The following is an 18,208-nucleotide window of genomic DNA, read 5'->3' as shown; positions in this document are numbered from 1 at the left end:
GATGGTGCTGAAGTCTCAGGCAACTGCAAGCTTGTGGTCATTTTTGCAGATAGAGCAAAGAGGGCGTCCAGTCTGCACTTTGTCTCCCCAATGTAGAGGAGACCACATTGCGAGCAGCACAACTGGATCTAGAGAAAAGATTTACCTATATGTAGCATATATACATCCTTGATTACTGGATATTCCAAAATGCTTTATAACTAATTATCTTGAAAGTATAACAGTTGTATTGCAAGTAACACAACAGCCAATTTGCACAAAGTAAGATTCCACATACAATAACGTGAAAATGACCAGATAATCTGAATGAGCTGTTGCTTGACAGTTAAACCAAGACAGATAGATGTAAAAAAAAACTTTTGCTTTTCTTCAACTTGGTGTCAAAGGACCTTGAGTAGACACTCAGTATGACACTGGCACGTGAGCCAAGATTTGTTTCTGTAATTTCCAGTGGTGGGATTTGAACCCACGACTTTCTGACTGAACTAACCACTAATTGGGGCGGCATGGTGGCTCAGTGGTTAGCACTGCTGCCTCACAGCACTAGGGTCCCAGGTTTGATTCCAGCCTCAGGCGACTGTCTTTGTGGAGTTTGTACATTCTCCCCGTGTCTGTGTGGGTTTTCTCTGAGTGCTCCAGTTTCCTCCCACAGTCCAAAGATATGCAGGTCAGGTGAACTGGCCATGCTAAACGCCCATAGTGTTAGGTGCAATAGTCAGAGGGGAATGGGTCTGGGTAGGTTACTCTTCAGAGGGTCGATGTGAACTTGTTGGGCTGAAGGGCCTGTTTCCACACTGTAGCGAAATCTAATAATTATTAATGTTCTCAAGACTTGAGCAGTGTTCAGAACCAGAAAGGGCAGAGCGATAAGGCAATGTGAGATAAACTGTTTAGGCAGCCTTTGGGTGTAAAACAATTTCTGTGTCAAACTTTATTCTGAAACTCCCTTTTAAGAAAAAATGTCAAGCTGTGACGTATAAATGTTCGACAATTCACCCAGACTGCCTCAATTTTCAATGAAAAATCTTGTTTCTCAACATCAAACTGAAGCATGGTAACCAGCAGCAACAGGTGAAATTCTCTCAGACAATGCACAAGTGAATAGATTGGGGCCCTAGTGATGGGTTCAGTGACAATGCCCAGCTAACTACTTGTTTTTGAAACATTCACATTTTGCAAGAAACATGTTTCTTTTGCTGGATTGTCGGTCTTTGGAACTCTCCAGCCCATGGGGTGTGGATGCTTCATCTTCAAACCTGTTGAAACCGGAGGTGGAGGTAAACAAGCTTGAGGTCTGTTAAGGAAGGGGCTGGGACAGTTGAGTTGATGTCAGATTAGTCATCGCTGTTATTAGCTGGTGGAGCAGGTTAGTAGGTTTCCCATCTGGCTCTGCTACCTTCAACCATCTCACTCAACCAAACAACTCCCTCTAAATCCACCACCAATAGCTTTTAAAAGGCAAACAGAACCAAAATGATGGCGGTATTGTCTGGCTGTGACAGGGTTCAGGCTGCATCTGCGTGCACACTATTCCACACACAGTGACCAGCGCCCTGTGCTCCCTTGGCCACTTCTTGCACCCTCTCCAGGTTCCTCAGGCTGAGTCCATCAGGGAGCTGGGGAGAAACCAGCTGCTCCAGAGGGAGAACCTCACTATCATCGTGGATTATATTGGCATCTTTGAGACACTTAGGTCCCTCCGGCCGCTTGGTCACTGACCGGAAATTCCATGTGCTGTTGGAACACTATGTTCCAGTGTGTGTGCATGTTCATAGCACACCCCCCCTCCACCCAGCGGCAGCAGCCACTATAACCACAGCCAAGTGCGTAAAACATACAGGAATTTTATTTGTCTCCGGGTTGCTGGTAGCAATCACAGAATCCCTACAGTGTGGTGACAGGTGTTAGGTTCCCTTCTTGAGACTCTCACATGCTTGATGCAACTGCAATACGTCAACTTCTGAGAACAGCCACGATTTATTTCAGCAAGTACCAGCTTTTGGAGGATCACTTCACACACTTCACGATGCTTGTGGAGCATATCAAGTGAGGTTGTCTGATCAAGGGAACCGTCCTCCCTTTATACAGGGTTTTACATCACAGTCAGGATTAGAATGGTGCTGGAAAAGCGCAGCCGGTCAGGCAGCATCTGAGGAGCAGGAAAACCGACGTTTGGGGCAAAAGCCCTTCATCAGGACTGAAGGCAGGGAGCCTCCAGGTTGGAGAGATAAATGGGGGGGGGGGGGGGGGGGGGGGGGGCGGTTGGGGAGAAGATAGCATCACTCTAATCTAGACTCTGATTTCCAGCATCTACAGTCCTCACCTTTGCCCTTTACATTACAGTCAGCCATGCACACAAAACACAACCCCCGGTCACTCCCCCATAGTCACATGCCACCTAAAAACAACGTAAATTGATTAGATTATTCCTCATAACAGTGTGTGATTAGGTTATTCCTTAAATGGTAGCATTTACAGAGTACGATTAGATGGTCACATCCTGCCTGCAAGATGGAAAAACAACCCCCCCCCCCCTCCAATTTCTTACATGTCAGCAGAACAAATGAACCCTTTAACATCTCACAGGCCATTTGGGCCAACAAACCACATTGACCATCTGACAAATAACTCGTACCAACCCAATTTAGCATGGCCAATTCACCTAACCTGCAAATCTTTTGGATTGTGGGAGGAAACCAGAGCACCCAGAGGAAACCCACACAGACACAGAGAGAACATCTGTGTGGGGTTTGCAAAGTCGCCTGAGGCTGGAATCAAACCCAGGTCCTTGGCACTGTGAGGTAGCAGTGCTAACCACTGAGCCACTGTGCCGACCAATACTAGAGACCTGGATTTGTCTGCAAGACCAGGTCAGAAGCTGAAAATCCCTGGTGAATAATTCATTTCCTAACTCCCCAAAGCCTGTTCACTACCTACAATTCACAAGTCAGGAGCGAACAGAGGAACTAGGAGCAGGAGTACATAATTCAACACTCACTCATCCTCAGTCTCAACTCCACTTTTCTGTCTGTTCTCTATAATCTCTCATACCATTAGTAATTAAAAATGTCTATCCCCTCCTTATACTTACTCCATCCCCCAGCATCCACTGCACTCTGCGGGAGGGGATTCCAGATTTACAACCTTTTAAAAAGAAATAATTTCTCCCCACCTCTGTTTTAGAACTGCTACCCTTATCCTAAAACTGTGACACCCCAGTCTAGACAGCCCCACGAGGAAACAATCTCCTGGTCAATCCCTATAACATCTTATATATCTCAATCAGATCTCCTTTCATCTTTCTTAACTCTACTGAGCTTAAACTGCTCAAGCTCTCCTCAGAAGCCAAGCCTTTCATCTCTACAATCTTCTCTGAACCACCTTTGAACCACCAGTTACATCCTGCCTCCAGTAAGGGTGCCAAAACTGTATAGGGACTCTAGTGCTAGCTCACTAATACCCGTAACAGCTGCAGCAACACTTTCCCAGTTTGAGACTCCACTCCTTATGCAATAAATGCCAAAATTCCATTAACTGTCCTTATACCTGCAGGCTGGTTTTCTGTGACTCATGAACTTGGACACATACCTTTGCACAGGAGCATTTTGAAGTTTCTCTCCACCATGGATTGAGTTATATGACTGTTAGAGCTCGCTTCCACACTGCAAGGATTCTATTATTCGGTCTCCCACAATAACAGGCACACCCTGCCTGTACTTGTAGCAGTAGCAGAAACAGTTACACTTGCAAATCAGACTCATGCTGGTCCCCTTTAGATTCATTCCCACGTATCAGGGGGACGGGTGGGATTTGCTGGTTTTACTCTTTCCCAGCTCCCCCCCCCCCCCCCCATACACACACACACACACACACACACAGAGCTCTCCCTGAGGGGTCCTGACAATTTTCAAGCCTCTGCAGAGAGCGGGATATAGTTTGAGGGGTTTAATACCCAAGACAATCCGACAGAGTTGCCCCCCTCCCCCAGAGTATGCCGACAGAGAAGGTAACGCGTTCAGAAAAGTTACTCGTGGGTGCTTTCAAAATAAAATCCTGACAGATCAGCAATAAGGTGTTGATCGCGGTGAGCAAGCTAAAAACAAACTCAGCAACACGGCGGAGGGAGTTCAGGCAGCTCTGGGGTATTTATTCCTGTTTACTGACTCTCCAAGTCTCTCCTTCTGTCTGCGAAGCCGAGTCTGTCTCATTCTCGTCACTAACTCCCCTGGACATCCATCACAGTTTGGCTCCCCCGATCCCCGTTTGTAACCAGCAGCCAGTACTCACACAGAGAACCAAGTGGAAAATACCACGCTCATTCCTGCCGACAGCATCCGGAAGGGAAATGTTTGACAGAGCAGGGTCGAGCTCAAGGGCATGTGATGCCCCAGTCTGCACATGTTTCACATGTTTCATGTTATTGGCCTCACTTTCTTCTTAAAAGGTAAGTTGACATTTACAGATGTACAAGTTATGTACAAATGCTCGCCAATCTCGACACGATACTTTATTCAAAGTTGTAAATATTCTGCAGCATTTACAGACCACGACGATATTTACCTCTGACTCCAAGCTGAGTGAGAAAGGGAGTTGTCCAGAGGGAGGCGGGAGGTTTAACTGATTGGATAAGATAAATAATTGGCAATTGCAGGGTAATGTGGGACAATGTGAACCTGTGGAACCAGAATCCCACTGTTAGTTTGCAAGTGAAATAACTCCACCAAAGCTGGTATCCTGTAACCAAGCCACTCTTTATTTACAGGAGGGGAGTGCTTGACTGATCCAGCTCCCTCAGAGCCAGCTCTCCGAGTGAGCAGAACCTCTGACACGCCTGTTTATTTTGTCAGCCAGGGCTCTCTGACTGGACCAGATTAACGGCCCCAATCAGGGGACTCATATTGTATGAGTTCCACCTGGTTGACCTCATTCCAATCACTCCAGCAAGTATAGTGAGTGATTAGGATGACAAATGGAATGAGGTTTGTTACAAGGGGAATGGAACTCCCTGGTTAAAGGAAAATTACTGTATAGAATCCCTACAGTGTGGAAACAGGCTATTAGGCCCAACAAGTACACACTGGCCCTCTGAAGACTATTCCGTCCAGACCCATTCCACTCCCCTGTTAGTCTACATTTCCCCTGACTAATGCACCTAGTGTACATATCTCTGAATACAATGGGCAATTCAGCTAACCTGCACATCATTGGACTGTGAGAGGAAACAAGAGCACACAGAGAAAACCTGCGCTGTCTGTGCAAACTCCACACAGACAGTCACCCGAGGCTGGAATTGAACCTGGGACCCTAGCGCTTTGAGGCAGCTGTACTAACCACTGAGGCACCATGCAGCATCGCAGCAGAATGTTAGTGAGACTGTGTCCCGTATGTTTAGTGCAGGCACAGTTTTCGTCTGCTTATTTGAACAAAGCGAGAATTACATTAGAAGCAGGTAAGAGAGGGCTCACTCCATTAATTTCAGGGCTTATCAACAACTAGACTGGAAAACCTGGCCGAGTTTGGGGAAAAAAATCCAAGAGTGCCCATTCAGGGAAGTTGGGAAGTTTGGCTGCTCAGCAGATACTGTTGGTTGTTAGCTTCGATCTAGTGCTGATTAAAGTATAAGTAATAAGTTAAACTCTCTAGTATATATTTAATATGCTTTAAACTGGAGGGAGTAAATGGAATGTCATGGTAGGACAGTTCAGCCACATGGAATGTCCTTTCTCTGCATTGTGAGAAGTAAGGGACATTTCTAGTGTCTGGAGTGACCACTTGTGCACGAGGCAACTGCAACAACTCAAAGTCCATGCTTTGAACTTGGACCAATGGCTGTGAAGCATCTGCAAGTGTGAGATCTGTCTGGAAAGCGCAGACAGTGAGGTAGGTGTAAAGGGTGCACAGGCAGAAAGGGAATGGATGGCCACCAGACAGAGTCAAACCACGAGAGAAATGCAACAAATCCAAGTCTGTGGCACCACCTTCTCAACGGGAAAGGTTGGGAAAAAAACAGAGGGGAAGGAGCAGTAACCATCAGGGGTTCTATTGTAAAGGGAAGAGATAGACATTTCTGCAGCCACAGGTGTATGGTGCCACCCTGGTGTCAGGGTCAAGGCTATCACCAAGTGGCTGCATGACATTCTGAAGAACAGCCAGAGGTTGTGGTCCATGTTGGTACCAACGGTCTTGATAAAAAGAGGAATGAGGCCCTGCAAGCAGTAAGGAGGGAGCTAGGAAATAAGTTTAAAAACCAGGATCTCATTCTCACCCCTCCAAACAAGATCCCCTCGCCTATCACAAGATCTTCACCCACGACATTGCTTGCCAAGTTACTGAAATCAATTTGACCTTCAAAACAACGTGGACCCTCAACATCAGGCCACATCTGACCGAGTGCAGCATCAAGGAATCCTGGCAAAAACCAGAGTTGATGGGAAAACTCTCCACAGGTTGGAGTCATACCTGGCACTTAGGAAGATGGTGGTGGTTGTTGGACATCAGTCAGCTCAGCTCCAGGACATTCCTGCAGGAGTTCCTTAATGGAGTGTCTTAGACCCAACCACTGCCTTCACTTACTTCATCAGTGACCTTCCCTCCATCATAAGGTCAGAGGTGATGATGTTCACTGATGATTGGACAATTTTCAGCACTATTCATGACTCCTCAGATACTGAAGCAGTCCATGTTCAAATGCACAAGACCCGGACAATATCCAGGCAAATGGAATGCTGGCCTTTATTGCAAGTGAGATAGAATATAAAATAGTTCATGGAGTATAGGCAGGTCTTTTTACAAACAGATAGGGATGGTGGTGAGACCATCACTGGAATAGTGTATACTGTTCTGGTCAAGAGAGTGGTGCTGGAAAAGCACAGCTGGTCAGGCAGCATTGGAGGAGCAGGAGAATTGATGTTTCGGACAAGAACCCTTCATCAGCCCTTCACCCATTTTCCAGCACCACACTCTCGATTCTAATCTCCAGCATCTGCAGTCCTCACGTTTGCTGATACTGTTCTGGTTCCTTGCCTAAGGAAGACATACTTGGAATGGAAACCATTCGGAGAAAGTTCATCAGTCTGCTCTGTGTGATAAGCGGCGATCTGAGGGGGAAGGGTTGGGCAGGTTGATTCTGTTCTCATTGAAGTGAAGAAGAATGAGAGGAGGTTTTAGTGAAACGTGTACGGTCTGAAGGGATGGACATTGAGAAGATGTTTCCTCTTGTCGGGAATGAAAAACTAGTTTAAAAATAAGTGCTGTCCCATTTACAATGGCGATAAGGATGCACTTAATCTCAGAGGAGATGTTAGTTTGTGAAGTTCTCTTCCACAGAGAGTTGTGGAGGCCAAGGTTGTAAATGTATACAAACAGGGTTAGACAGCATCTTGATCAATAAAGGAGTTAGAGGTTAGTGGGGACAGGCAGGCAAATGGCCACAATCAGATGTTATTAAATGGGAAAGCTGACTTGATGGACCAAATTGCCTTGTCCCACTCTTATTTGTTGCGAACTTGTGAAGTCTCATTCATTCTGAATGTAATTATTGTTGGTACTTTATTAAAAATTAAAACCCACACACAAACCCACATGTACACATACACGTTTGTGGGGTGAATTTGTACTTGCAGAGTTACATTGTACTTTGCTCATTCATTTTTTAGATTAGAATCAGTCTAAACATTAAGGCACAGACAGCAACACAAAGGGAGCTAACACCTTCAAGATATTATCTGGGCTGACACCAGAACTGGCTTAAAGGTAGAAGACCTGTGGTGGTGGTGGAGGGTTGTTTTTCAGACTGGAGGCCTGTGACCAGTGGAGTGCCACAAGGATCAGTGCTGGGTCCTCTACTTTTTGTCATTTACAGAAATGATTTGGATGCGAGCATAAGAGGTACAGTTAGTAAGTTTGCAGATGACACCAAAATTGGAGGTGTGGTGGACAGAGAAGAGGGTTATCTCAGATTACAACAAGATCTTGACCAGATGGGCCAATGGGCTGAGAAGTGGCAAATGGAGTTTAATTCAGATAAACACGAGGTGCATCATTTTGGGAAAGCAAATCTTAGCAGGACTTATACACATAATGGTAAGGTCCTCGGGAGTGTTGCTGAACAAAGAATCCTTGGAGTGCAGGTTCATAGCTCCTTGAAAGTGGAGTTGCAGGTAGATAGGATAGTGAAGAAGGCGTTTGGTATGCTTTCCTTTATTGGTCAGAGTATTGAGTACAGGAGTTGGGAGGTCATGTTGCGGCTGTACAGGACATTGGTTAGGCCACTGTTGGAATATTGCGTGCAATTGTGGTCTCCTTCCTATCAGAAAGATGTTGTGAAACTTGAAAGGGTTCAGAAAAGATTTACAAGGATGTTGCCAGGGTTGGAAGATTTGAGCTATAGGGAGAGGCTGAACAGGCTGGGGCTGTTTTCCCTGGAGCGTCAGAGACTGAGGGGTGACTTTATAGAGATATACAAAATTATGAGGGGCATGGATAGGATAAATAGACAAAGTCTTTTCCCTGGAGTGGGGAGACCAGAACTAGAGGGCATAGGTTTAGGGTGAGAGGGGAAAGATATAAAAGAGACCTCCCACAGAGGGTGGTATGTGTATGGAATGAGCTGCCAGAGGAAGTGGTGGAGGCTGGTACAATTGCAACATTTAAGGGGCATTTGGACGGGTATATGAATAGGAAGGGTTTGGAGGGATATGGGCCGGGTACTGGCAGGTGGGACTAGATTGGGTTGGGATATCTGGTCGGCATGGACGGGTTGGACTGAAGGGTCTGTTTGCATACTGTACATCTCTGTGACTCTATGACTCTATAAAGATCACCTGAGAATGTAACTTTTAAAAAAAGGTTTGCAATTTACATCTGAAAGAAATGAAACTACATGGTCATTCTAACAGATGAGAGGCTGTTGTGGTTCTGTTCGCTGAGCTGGGAATTTGTCTTGCAAACGTTTCGTCCCCTGTCTAGGTGACATCCTCAGTGCTTGGGAGCCTCCTGTGAAGCGCTTCTGTGCTGTTTCTTCTGGCATTTATAGTGGCCTGTCTCTGCCGCTTCCGGTTTTCAGTTTGAGCTGTCCGCTGTAGTGGCCGGTATATTGGGTCCAGATGAGAGGCTTAACAAACAATCCAAGTACTTTTCAATGTATAATTTCAGTTACATCACACTGTAAACTTTTGCTCTCAATTCTGTGTCTTACAATTGTGTCCTCCACAACCACCTGATGAAGGAGCAGTGCTCTGAGAGCTAGTGCTTCCATTTAAACCTGTTGGACTATAACCTGGTGTTGTGTGATTTTTAACTTTAAAAATTAAAATAACTGTGTATCTTTAGTTGAATGTTTTGTTTCTTTGTCCAAATTCTAACTTTCTTTATCCTTTATTTGTTTCCTGTACATGATTTATAAACAATCTGTCCATGGGTTGCTTCTCCAAAGCCCATAAAAGTTCTCTGGAGAACTGGACGTATCGTGATCATAAACCATTGTTCCTCCATCAAATTCCACAAAACCCAGGCCAATATATGCTAAAGAAGGGTCTATTTCCATGCTGAATGACTGTATGACCATAACACAAATGTCTATATAACTTGAAGTGGTTAGAAAAATGCCATCATTTTTGATGGTGGCACAACATTAGCAATGATGGGTCTACCATTCCTGTTCAGTTTCCATCCTCTTTCTAATCAATCCCTATGGCTGCTAAAGAGCAATAAATTGTCACTTTTAAAATCAAAGTTGCTGATTTATTGTTTGCACTGTAAAAAGGAAAATGGGAGCAGAGAATTCAAGCTTAAAAACTTGTGAAAGTTCTGAAATTCCATGTGATAAAAAAACAGATGTTGACAGATATGGCAACTACAAAGTAATGGTCCAAATTTTAAATGGATTGGGTCACAGAATGTGACTCAAAAAACAGCAGCAAAGATCATAGAATGCGGTGTTAGTTAGAAAACCGCATTAAAAACTTATTCAATTGCAGCAAAAATCAGCAGAGTGGCCTGAATTATAATATGTCAGTGCACAAGTGATGTGCTTCTAGATGCCTGGTCTAGAATGGTAGATACAATAGCAGACAAACTCTTCATTGGCCAACCCTAGCTCACATCCCTCAGGCCTGACTTCCATTTTCATTCTCATCTGTTCGGTTGGGGATGTTTAGAGGAGAGATGGGGACTGGAAGTGATAGGACCAAGCTTGAGAGCTGGATCAGAAACATCAGGCTCAACATACACCAAGATTATAAACATTCTCAGGATTCAATGGCACTATCAACTACAAGAAACCACAGGTCACAGAACTGACCTTAATTACTTCAGATGGCAGTGAAAGATCGAGGGGAAATTGTATTGATGGACCATTGGAAGGGCTTAGATTCCCCATAACTTGCTGCAATATTTTAGGAATTATACTGCAACAAGCAATGGTTAACCCTGCAGCTCAGCAACACCAACTGTACTGTTAGCAAAACAAAAGTTCCAGGTATCAATGCTGCCTTGGTGCCCAGTCAAGTGATCAAATGAATAAAAGGCATTCCAGCATGTTTTGTACTGGAATCAAGGAACTTAAGACAAATTAGTCATTTGGTCATATATAGTTATCTTTCTATTAGTTTATCTAAGATTAAATTTGCAGGGGTGTTATCACAGTAAATTCCACAAGCTAATTTCTCAAGACTAAGTATGTATTTCTTATTGAATTCAAATTCTGTCTACCATAGTGGGATTTGAACCTTAATTCCATTAACATTACCTGGTTAACAGTCCAGCAACAATACCAGTAGGATGTCCTTCAACACTCCCAACTACCTCCCAAATACATGGCTTATCACCACGTCACTGAAGACAGGTTTGACTTGTGAGAGTCAGCCAGGCCTATCATGCAGATAACCATAGCCAGTTGCCAGTCCAGAGGCGAAATAATCTCCAACAGGTAATCATAATCTTCTGCTTTGATTCTGGATCACAAGTGCTCCGCCCAGTTTTGATTATTTTTAAACTGTAACACGTTTGCCATTGTACTCACTGACCATTCCTCCTAACAGTAGGTGGTGCCACTTCTCCTCCAAGCTCTGTCTACCTCCAGGGTTTTAGTTGCTGGAATGGTGAGGCTTACTCAGTGTGCTAGTTGCTGTTCAGTCACATTGTGCTGTAACTTGCATCAACATTTGAGTCACTTACTATTAGGTTTGAGAAGTGACTAGCCTTTTGTTTGCTCTCCCTGGACTTTGCCTCTTGCTGTCACCCTTTACTGCAGCCACCTCTGATTTGACTGGAACACGAACTAAATGCAGGGTGTTGTCAGCTGCTGATGTCTCCTTGGCTGTTCCAGAAATTTTAATCACCTGTTCAAGGATGTTGTCAAGTAGGTGGAACTTGAACCTGGGCTTTTTACACAGAAGATAGAAACAGTGCTACAGAGTCACAAATAATTGAATGTAAACTCTCACTGTTTCCCCTGGTGAGATTCAAACCCATTTCCCATACGGTATGGATTTGAAGATATGACCATTACAATCAATCAGCCTGAAAAAGGTCCAACTGCACCTGGTATTCCCAGGCAGTCTCCCATCCAAGTACTAACCAGGCCTGAGTCTGCTTAGCTTCCAAGATCAGACGAGATCAGGCGTTTTCAGACTAGTATGGCCGTAGGCACTGGCCCCAGGCACTGGCCCCTGCCTTTTCTCCCGACTTCAAGGCGTGCTGGCCAGCCACATTTTCTTTGCTGCTCTTTCTCTTGATCCCCTTTGTTTTTTTTTTCTCTCTTTTCTCTTTGCTCTTCCTCCTCCGTGCGTGCTTCCCTCCCTCCCTCCCTCCAGCTAGCCCTTGCCCACCAGGCTCCTGTCGTCTCCCACATCCCCACACAGGCCAACTGCAAGACCTCCCCCTGCTTCATAGGGCTGCAGCCTGCATTCTCTCATCCTTCCACACTCCTCCACGCCTCCATTTCGGAATGGCAGGCAGTGACCAGTCGGGTACCGCAGGGATCAGTACTGGGACCGCAGCTTTTTACAATATATGTTCATGATATAGAAGATGGTATTAGCAATAACATTAGCAAATTTGCTGATGATACTGAGCTGGGTGGCAGGGTGAAATGTGATGAGGATGTTAGGAGATTACAGGGTGACCTGGACAAGTTAGGTGAGTGGTCAGATGCATGGCAGATGCACTTTAATGTGGATAAATGGATGCTTATCCACTTTGGTGGCAAGAACAGGAAGGCAGATTACTACCTAAATGGAATCAATTTCGGTCAAGGGACAGTACAGAGAGATCTGGGGGTTCTTGTACACCACTCAATAAAGGTAAGCATGCAGGTACAGCAGGTAGTGAAGAAGGCTAATAGCATGCTGGCCTTCATAACAAGAGGGATTGAGTACAGAAGCAAAGAGGTTCTTCTGCAGGTGTACAGGGCCCTGGTGAGACCACACCTGGAGTACTGTGTGCAGTTCCGGTCTCTAAATTTGAGGAGAGACATTCTGGCTATTAAGGGAGTGCAGCGTAGGTTGACGAGGTCAAATCCTGGAATGGCGGGATTACCTTACACTGAAAGACTGGAGCGACTGGGCTTGTGTACCTTTGAGTTTAGAAGACTGAGAGGGGATCTGGTTGAGACACATAAGATTATCAAATGATTGGACACTCTGGCGGCAGGAAACGTGAGTGCCGAAACAGAGGACACAGCTTAAAAATACGGGGTAGACCGTTTAGGACAGAGATGAGGAGAAACGTCTTCACCCAGAGAGTGGTGGCTGTGTGGAATGCTCTGCCCCAGAGGGCAGTGGAGGCCCAGTCTCTGGATTCATTGAAGAAAGAGTTGGACAGAGCTCTCAAGGATAGTGGAATCAAGGCTTATGGAGATAAGGCAGGAACAGGATACTGATTAAGGATGATCAGCCATGATCATATTGAATGGTGGTGCAGGCTCCAAGGGCAGAATGGCCAACTCCTGCACCTATTGTCTATTGTCCTCCTTTCCTGACTGCCAGCCGCAGACAGCGTGCAGCCCCAATCCCTTTCTTTCCGTCTTTCTTGCTGATTTTGGCAGCGCTCCGCTCTCCTCCCCTCCCTGTCTCCTGCCTGCAGGAGACTGATGCCAGGCACAGCCGCAGCAAAAATAACCTGTCGCTGCATTGCGTGCGTGGCCCAACACGAGTGCAGAGGGGTGATTTGAGCAGCCCCTGCTGGCAGAAAAAGCCTACTGCACCTGGTATTCCCAGGCGGTCTCCCATCCAAGTACTAACCAGGCCTGAGTCTGTTTAGCATCTAAGGTGCAGACATTGCCAGTTTGGTTCAAGTGTAGACAACAGTTTGGAATTCAGCTGTTGAGACAAAGTACAACACATGTCTGGGGTTAGGTGACCCTTGAGTCTATCCCAAGGCAGGGACACTACCACCAAGAGCCCACAACCTTGTGACTGAACATGAACATGTTTCTAACTGAGCTACAGCTGCGGTCTCATTGGTCAGTGCATACTTTCACAAATGAAACAATTTAATCCCTGTTTATTCCTTGAATCGGGAAGGCCTCATGTCTGGTGGTTACGCTTCCAGAACGTACCCAAATCCATATTTATTTCTCTGTGGTAGCCTGCATGTAGCGGCAGCAGATTATTCAACCAGAGGCTTGTACATCCAGCAACAACAGCACCTTGCATTTGCATAGCATCTTTCATGGAGTGAAATGCTCTGCAAGGCAGCATTAAAAAATAAAATTTAACATCGAACCCAACATGAGGCCTGAGCGGTAAGCTTGAAGAAGGAAAGGGGGAGAGAGAGTAAAGAGGTGAATGGAGTTAGGAAGGGTACTCCAAAGCTTGGAGCTAAAGAAGCTGAGTACACAGTGTCCTCTGGATAGCAACCAGGAAAGTGAAATCATTACTGATTTCCATTATCCTGTCCAATGGCACACTGAGGTCTATTGAAATCTCTTTGTCACTGAAATCAGCTCATTCGGCAGACTGTCAGGCCTTTACATACCGTATCATTCAGCAGAGTTACTACAGCACACGGAAGAAATGTTTAAGTACAACAGCTTTGCAGTTCTTCCATAATTAAACTTGACTTTTAAAAAGAATCATGCATTACAGACGTATTGCCAATGTTACATACAGAACAGCTTTCCTAAACAATTGCTGAAATTAAAAAACACAAGGACTATGATGAATACATCGCTAACCTGGCTTATTCCAGGGGTTTCTGTTCCTTGCTTTGTTAATTAGAAAAGCTGGTTCTGTTCAGGTCTTTCCCTTTGTGACTCTTCCTCCTGTTGAAATTTCAGACGATATTTATATCATTTTCCAGACTGCTGCGTTAAGATGTAAAGCTATGATTCGTTAAAAGGTGCCCCTTGTCCTTCTGTGTCTAGAGGACAACCTTTGGATCTAAAACCACATGATAAAAGGACAATAATGATCCTCATCACTTCTTGACAATGATAAATTATCGTAAGTGATTTCTGCATGCATTCATCTTGATAATCATTATTGATGATCATTTCCAATGTCCACTGTTTCAAAGAAAATGACCAGTTTTAGTTTCTTTGGGTATTTCCAAATAACACAAAAGTTACAGTGAACTGAATTTTCAGGGGATGCGGGGAAGCCGAGAATGATCATCGAATGGCCGAGAATTTACTCTAACAGATCCAGCTTTTATTATGTCAGGCTTGTACTGATAAATTTGTGCCCTTGGATTATGTACTTATTCAAATACAATTTCCTTATCAAAAGATATCTGCGACAATTAAAGATATCCCAGTGTTTCAAGTAATGAGTCTATGCTGTTCAGTAGAGACAGGGAAAATTGGTTTTGAGAAATCAAGTTAAACCAACAAGATGCTCGTTGGAATGAAAGGACTACGATGTTTTATTTTATTTTTATTAATGATTACACAGCATTTTACTGTCAAGCACAAAGGTTAATTGAACTGTGAACACTCTCAATAATTGTTTTGAATTAAACAAGGCTTTGAAAGTAAAGTGAGTCTCTGTAATTTCAAATCCAAATCCTTTTTTTTTGATATTGCCCTTTTTCTTGGATGTGTTGTCTCCATTGATGAAATAAATGTGACAAGACAGGTAACTAGTCAAAAAAAACTTCTAATTATTAGAGTCATAGAGATGTACAGCAAGGAAACAGACCCTTCGGTCCAACCTGTCCATGCCGACCAGAAATCCCAACCCAATCTAATCCCACCTGCCAGCACCTGACCCATATCTCTCCAAACCTTTCCTATTCATATACCTATCCAGATGCCTTTTAAATGTTGCAATTGTACCAGCCTCCACCACTTCCTCTGGCAGCTCATTCCATACACATACCACCCTCTGTGTGAAAAAGTTACCCCGTAGGTCTCTTTTATATCTTTGCCCTTTCACCCTTTTCTGGAAACAGACTGCTCACCACAAATGTAGAACAAAACTAAATCAAAAAGTCAAAAAGTAAATGTTTGGTGAGACCATGCTTGGGATTTTTCTTTGACATTTAACCTATTTTTCTAATGAGCCTGTTCAGAGATGTTACGACACATCTCTGTAGCAGGTTGGACTTGTACCTCCTAGTTTAGGTTTAGGGACACTATTGCTGCTCCATAAGAGATATGCTTGGGTTTTAAATCATAATGATTCTAGAAAAAAATTGAATTTTTTATAAGATGATTTGGAAATAAAAACAAATAGCAAATAACAAACCTTAATTCCAGTAGAACCAAGAGGGACGGAAAAGGAAGACCATCTGGAATGTGAAAACAAAGTTGAAAGCGCTGACCACAGTAATCTTAATAAAATGGAGAAAGAGAAAATATTCAATGAGGAGGGAATGGTTGGAAATTATGACCAAAGATAGAGATAGTTTGCTTCACTTGTCTTTGAAAGAGGAATTTGTGGTGTAGCAGGCTCAATGTTCTGTACTGTTCTGTGTTCAAGTCCCACTCTAGCATTTGATAGTCAAGGAAGATCATTTCTAACATGGCCGATCAACTTGATTGTCGGCTCGTAAATTGTTCCAGTAGCAGCCGGTGAGACTTTGATAGTTTCCTGGTCAGTCAAAGTGGTTACATAAGGGTCTCTTGAGCAGATTCATGTAAGAAAGTTCTTACACCACATGGTCAGTCAGGAACATGGTCAGTGCATGTGAGATTTCAGCAGAGAGTCATAGAGATACACAGCTTGGAAACACACCCTTTGGGTTGTAAATTAATCTTGTCCCATGTGTCAGCATATTCCTCTAAATCCTTCCTTTTAAATGTTGTAATTGTATCAGCCTCCACCACTTCCTCTGGCAGCTCATTCTAATCACGCACCACCCTCTGTGTGTAAAAGTTGCTCCTTAAGTCCCTTTTAAATCTTTCTCCTCTCACTTTAGACCTGTGCCCTCTAGTTTTGGACCCCCCAAATGTGGGGAAAAGACCTTGACTACTCATGATTTTATAAACCTCTGACGAAGTGAGTTCCCAACATTCCTGTTGGAAATTTGATTCGCACTGGGAATGTGATGCAAAGAGGTGCTTCAACTAGGGTTTACTGGGAGGAAATAAAGTCTGCAGAGCGAGGGGTGAGTGGGAGATTTTCAAAGGTATGGGTCATGAGGCCGCTGTGCAGTGAGACCGGGGCAGAGAGACATCACAAACCAAGGGCAAGGGAAGATGCTGATTGGTGAGTAGACTGGTGAATATTTCTCATCTTTAAAGGAAAATCAGATCTTCAGTTTGTCTTTGGTCTCCAGTGTTTTCCTTCTCTTCTTTTCCTAAAGATTGATGCTGGTGATTTTTAATTTACTTGATAGAAGTGAAAAGTTATCTTCACGGTAAAGAACAGGGATTCTGGAATAATTAGTTTACAAGTTAAATCAAATACAATAGAGATGGCGGGACAGGTGATGCGATGTCGCTGCACCATGTGGGAGTTGCTGGGCACCAAGGTGTTCCATGGTGAACACGTGTGTATTAAATGTCTGCAGTACAAGGAATTGTGGGTCTGAGTTGAGGAACTGGAGTCTGAGCTGCAGACATTGCACCGCGTCAGGGAAAGGGAACATTACCTCCACACTTTGCTCCAGAGGATAATCATCATTCAAAATTGGGCTGTGATTGAGGACAGGAGGGTGTGACCGTAGATCAGGCAGGTCTGAGGACCCAGGGAGTTAAATATGAAGAGCTCCTCCCATCTCTGCAATTATCCAATTTATACCTGGGCCTACAGGGAAGATGAGCAAACTGACCACAGCGCCATGGAGCCATTCAAGTAGGGGTTGGAAATTGGAGTGTAGTTGTGTTGGTGGACAGTAGAGTCAGAGGGACAGATACTGTTCTGTGCAAACCTGAGTTAGAGGCCTGAGGGCTGTGTTGCCAGGATTAAACACATCTCCTCTGGGACTGAAGAAGAACTTGGACTGGAAGGAAAGGAACCCAGCTTCATCGATCACCTTGGTACCAATAACATTGATAGGATTGTACAGGACAATGGTGAGGCCACATTTAGAATAATGCATTCAATTCTGGTCTCCCTGTTGTAGGAAAGATGTTCTTAAACGTGAAAAGGTTAAAAAACGATTCACAAGGATGTTGCCGGGTTTGGAGGTTTTGAGCCGCACTGAGAGGCTGAATATTCTAGGGCTATTTTCCCTGGAGCGTCGGAGAATGAGGACTGATCTTATAGACCTTTATAAAGTCATGAGGGGCATGAATATCCAAGATCTTTCTCCCTAGGGTAGGGGAGTCCAAAACTAGAGGGCATGGGTCTACATTGCGTGTATGGAATGAGCTGCCAGAGGAAGTGGTGGAGGCCGGTACAATTACAATGTTTAAAAGGCATCTGGAGGCGTCTATGAATAGGAAGGGGTTAGAGGGATATGGACCAAGTGCTGGCAACTGGGATTAGATTAATTTAGGATATGGGTGGCACTATGGCTCAGTGGTTAGCACTGCTGCCTCACAGCACCAGGGTCCCAGGTTCGATTCCAGCCTTGGGTAAGTTTGTAGCTGACACCAAAATTGGAGGTGTAGTGGACAGCGAAGACGGCTACCTCAAATTACAACAGGATCTGGACCTCGGGTGACTGTGTGGAGTTTGCACATTCACCCTGTGTCTACGTGGGTTTCCTCCAGGTGCTCTGGTTTCCTCCCACAGTCCAAAGATGTGCAGGTGAGGTGGATTGGCTGTGCTAAATTGCACATAGTGCTAAGTGCATTAGTCTGAGGGGGGTGAGTTGC

The 18,208-nt window shown here is 44.5% G+C and overlaps 1 protein-coding gene and 1 non-coding gene across 2 annotated transcripts in view; both read right to left on the bottom strand.

Moving 5' to 3' along the window:
* Positions 1 to 4,533, bottom strand: part of LOC140458011 (D-aspartate oxidase-like) — a 36,344-nt gene extending 31,811 nt beyond the window's left edge. The window contains 1 exon segment of the mRNA XM_072551968.1: positions 4,288 to 4,533. Within this exon segment, the coding sequence (XP_072408069.1) occupies positions 4,288 to 4,416 (129 nt within the window). The 5' untranslated portion in view covers positions 4,417 to 4,533.
* A 6,996-nt stretch (positions 4,534 to 11,529) lies between these two features.
* LOC140471349 (5S ribosomal RNA) lies at positions 11,530 to 11,648 on the bottom strand. Its single transcript, XR_011956978.1, has one exon. It is a non-coding gene; the product is annotated as a 5S ribosomal RNA (ribosomal RNA).
* Between the last annotated feature and the right edge of the window lie 6,560 nt (positions 11,649 to 18,208).

This window comes from Chiloscyllium punctatum, chromosome 3, assembly GCF_047496795.1.
Source record: "Chiloscyllium punctatum isolate Juve2018m chromosome 3, sChiPun1.3, whole genome shotgun sequence".
NCBI lineage: Eukaryota > Metazoa > Chordata > Chondrichthyes > Orectolobiformes > Hemiscylliidae > Chiloscyllium > Chiloscyllium punctatum.
Note: the sequence above shows the minus strand (reverse complement) of the source record. Positions and strands in the feature narration are given on the sequence as shown.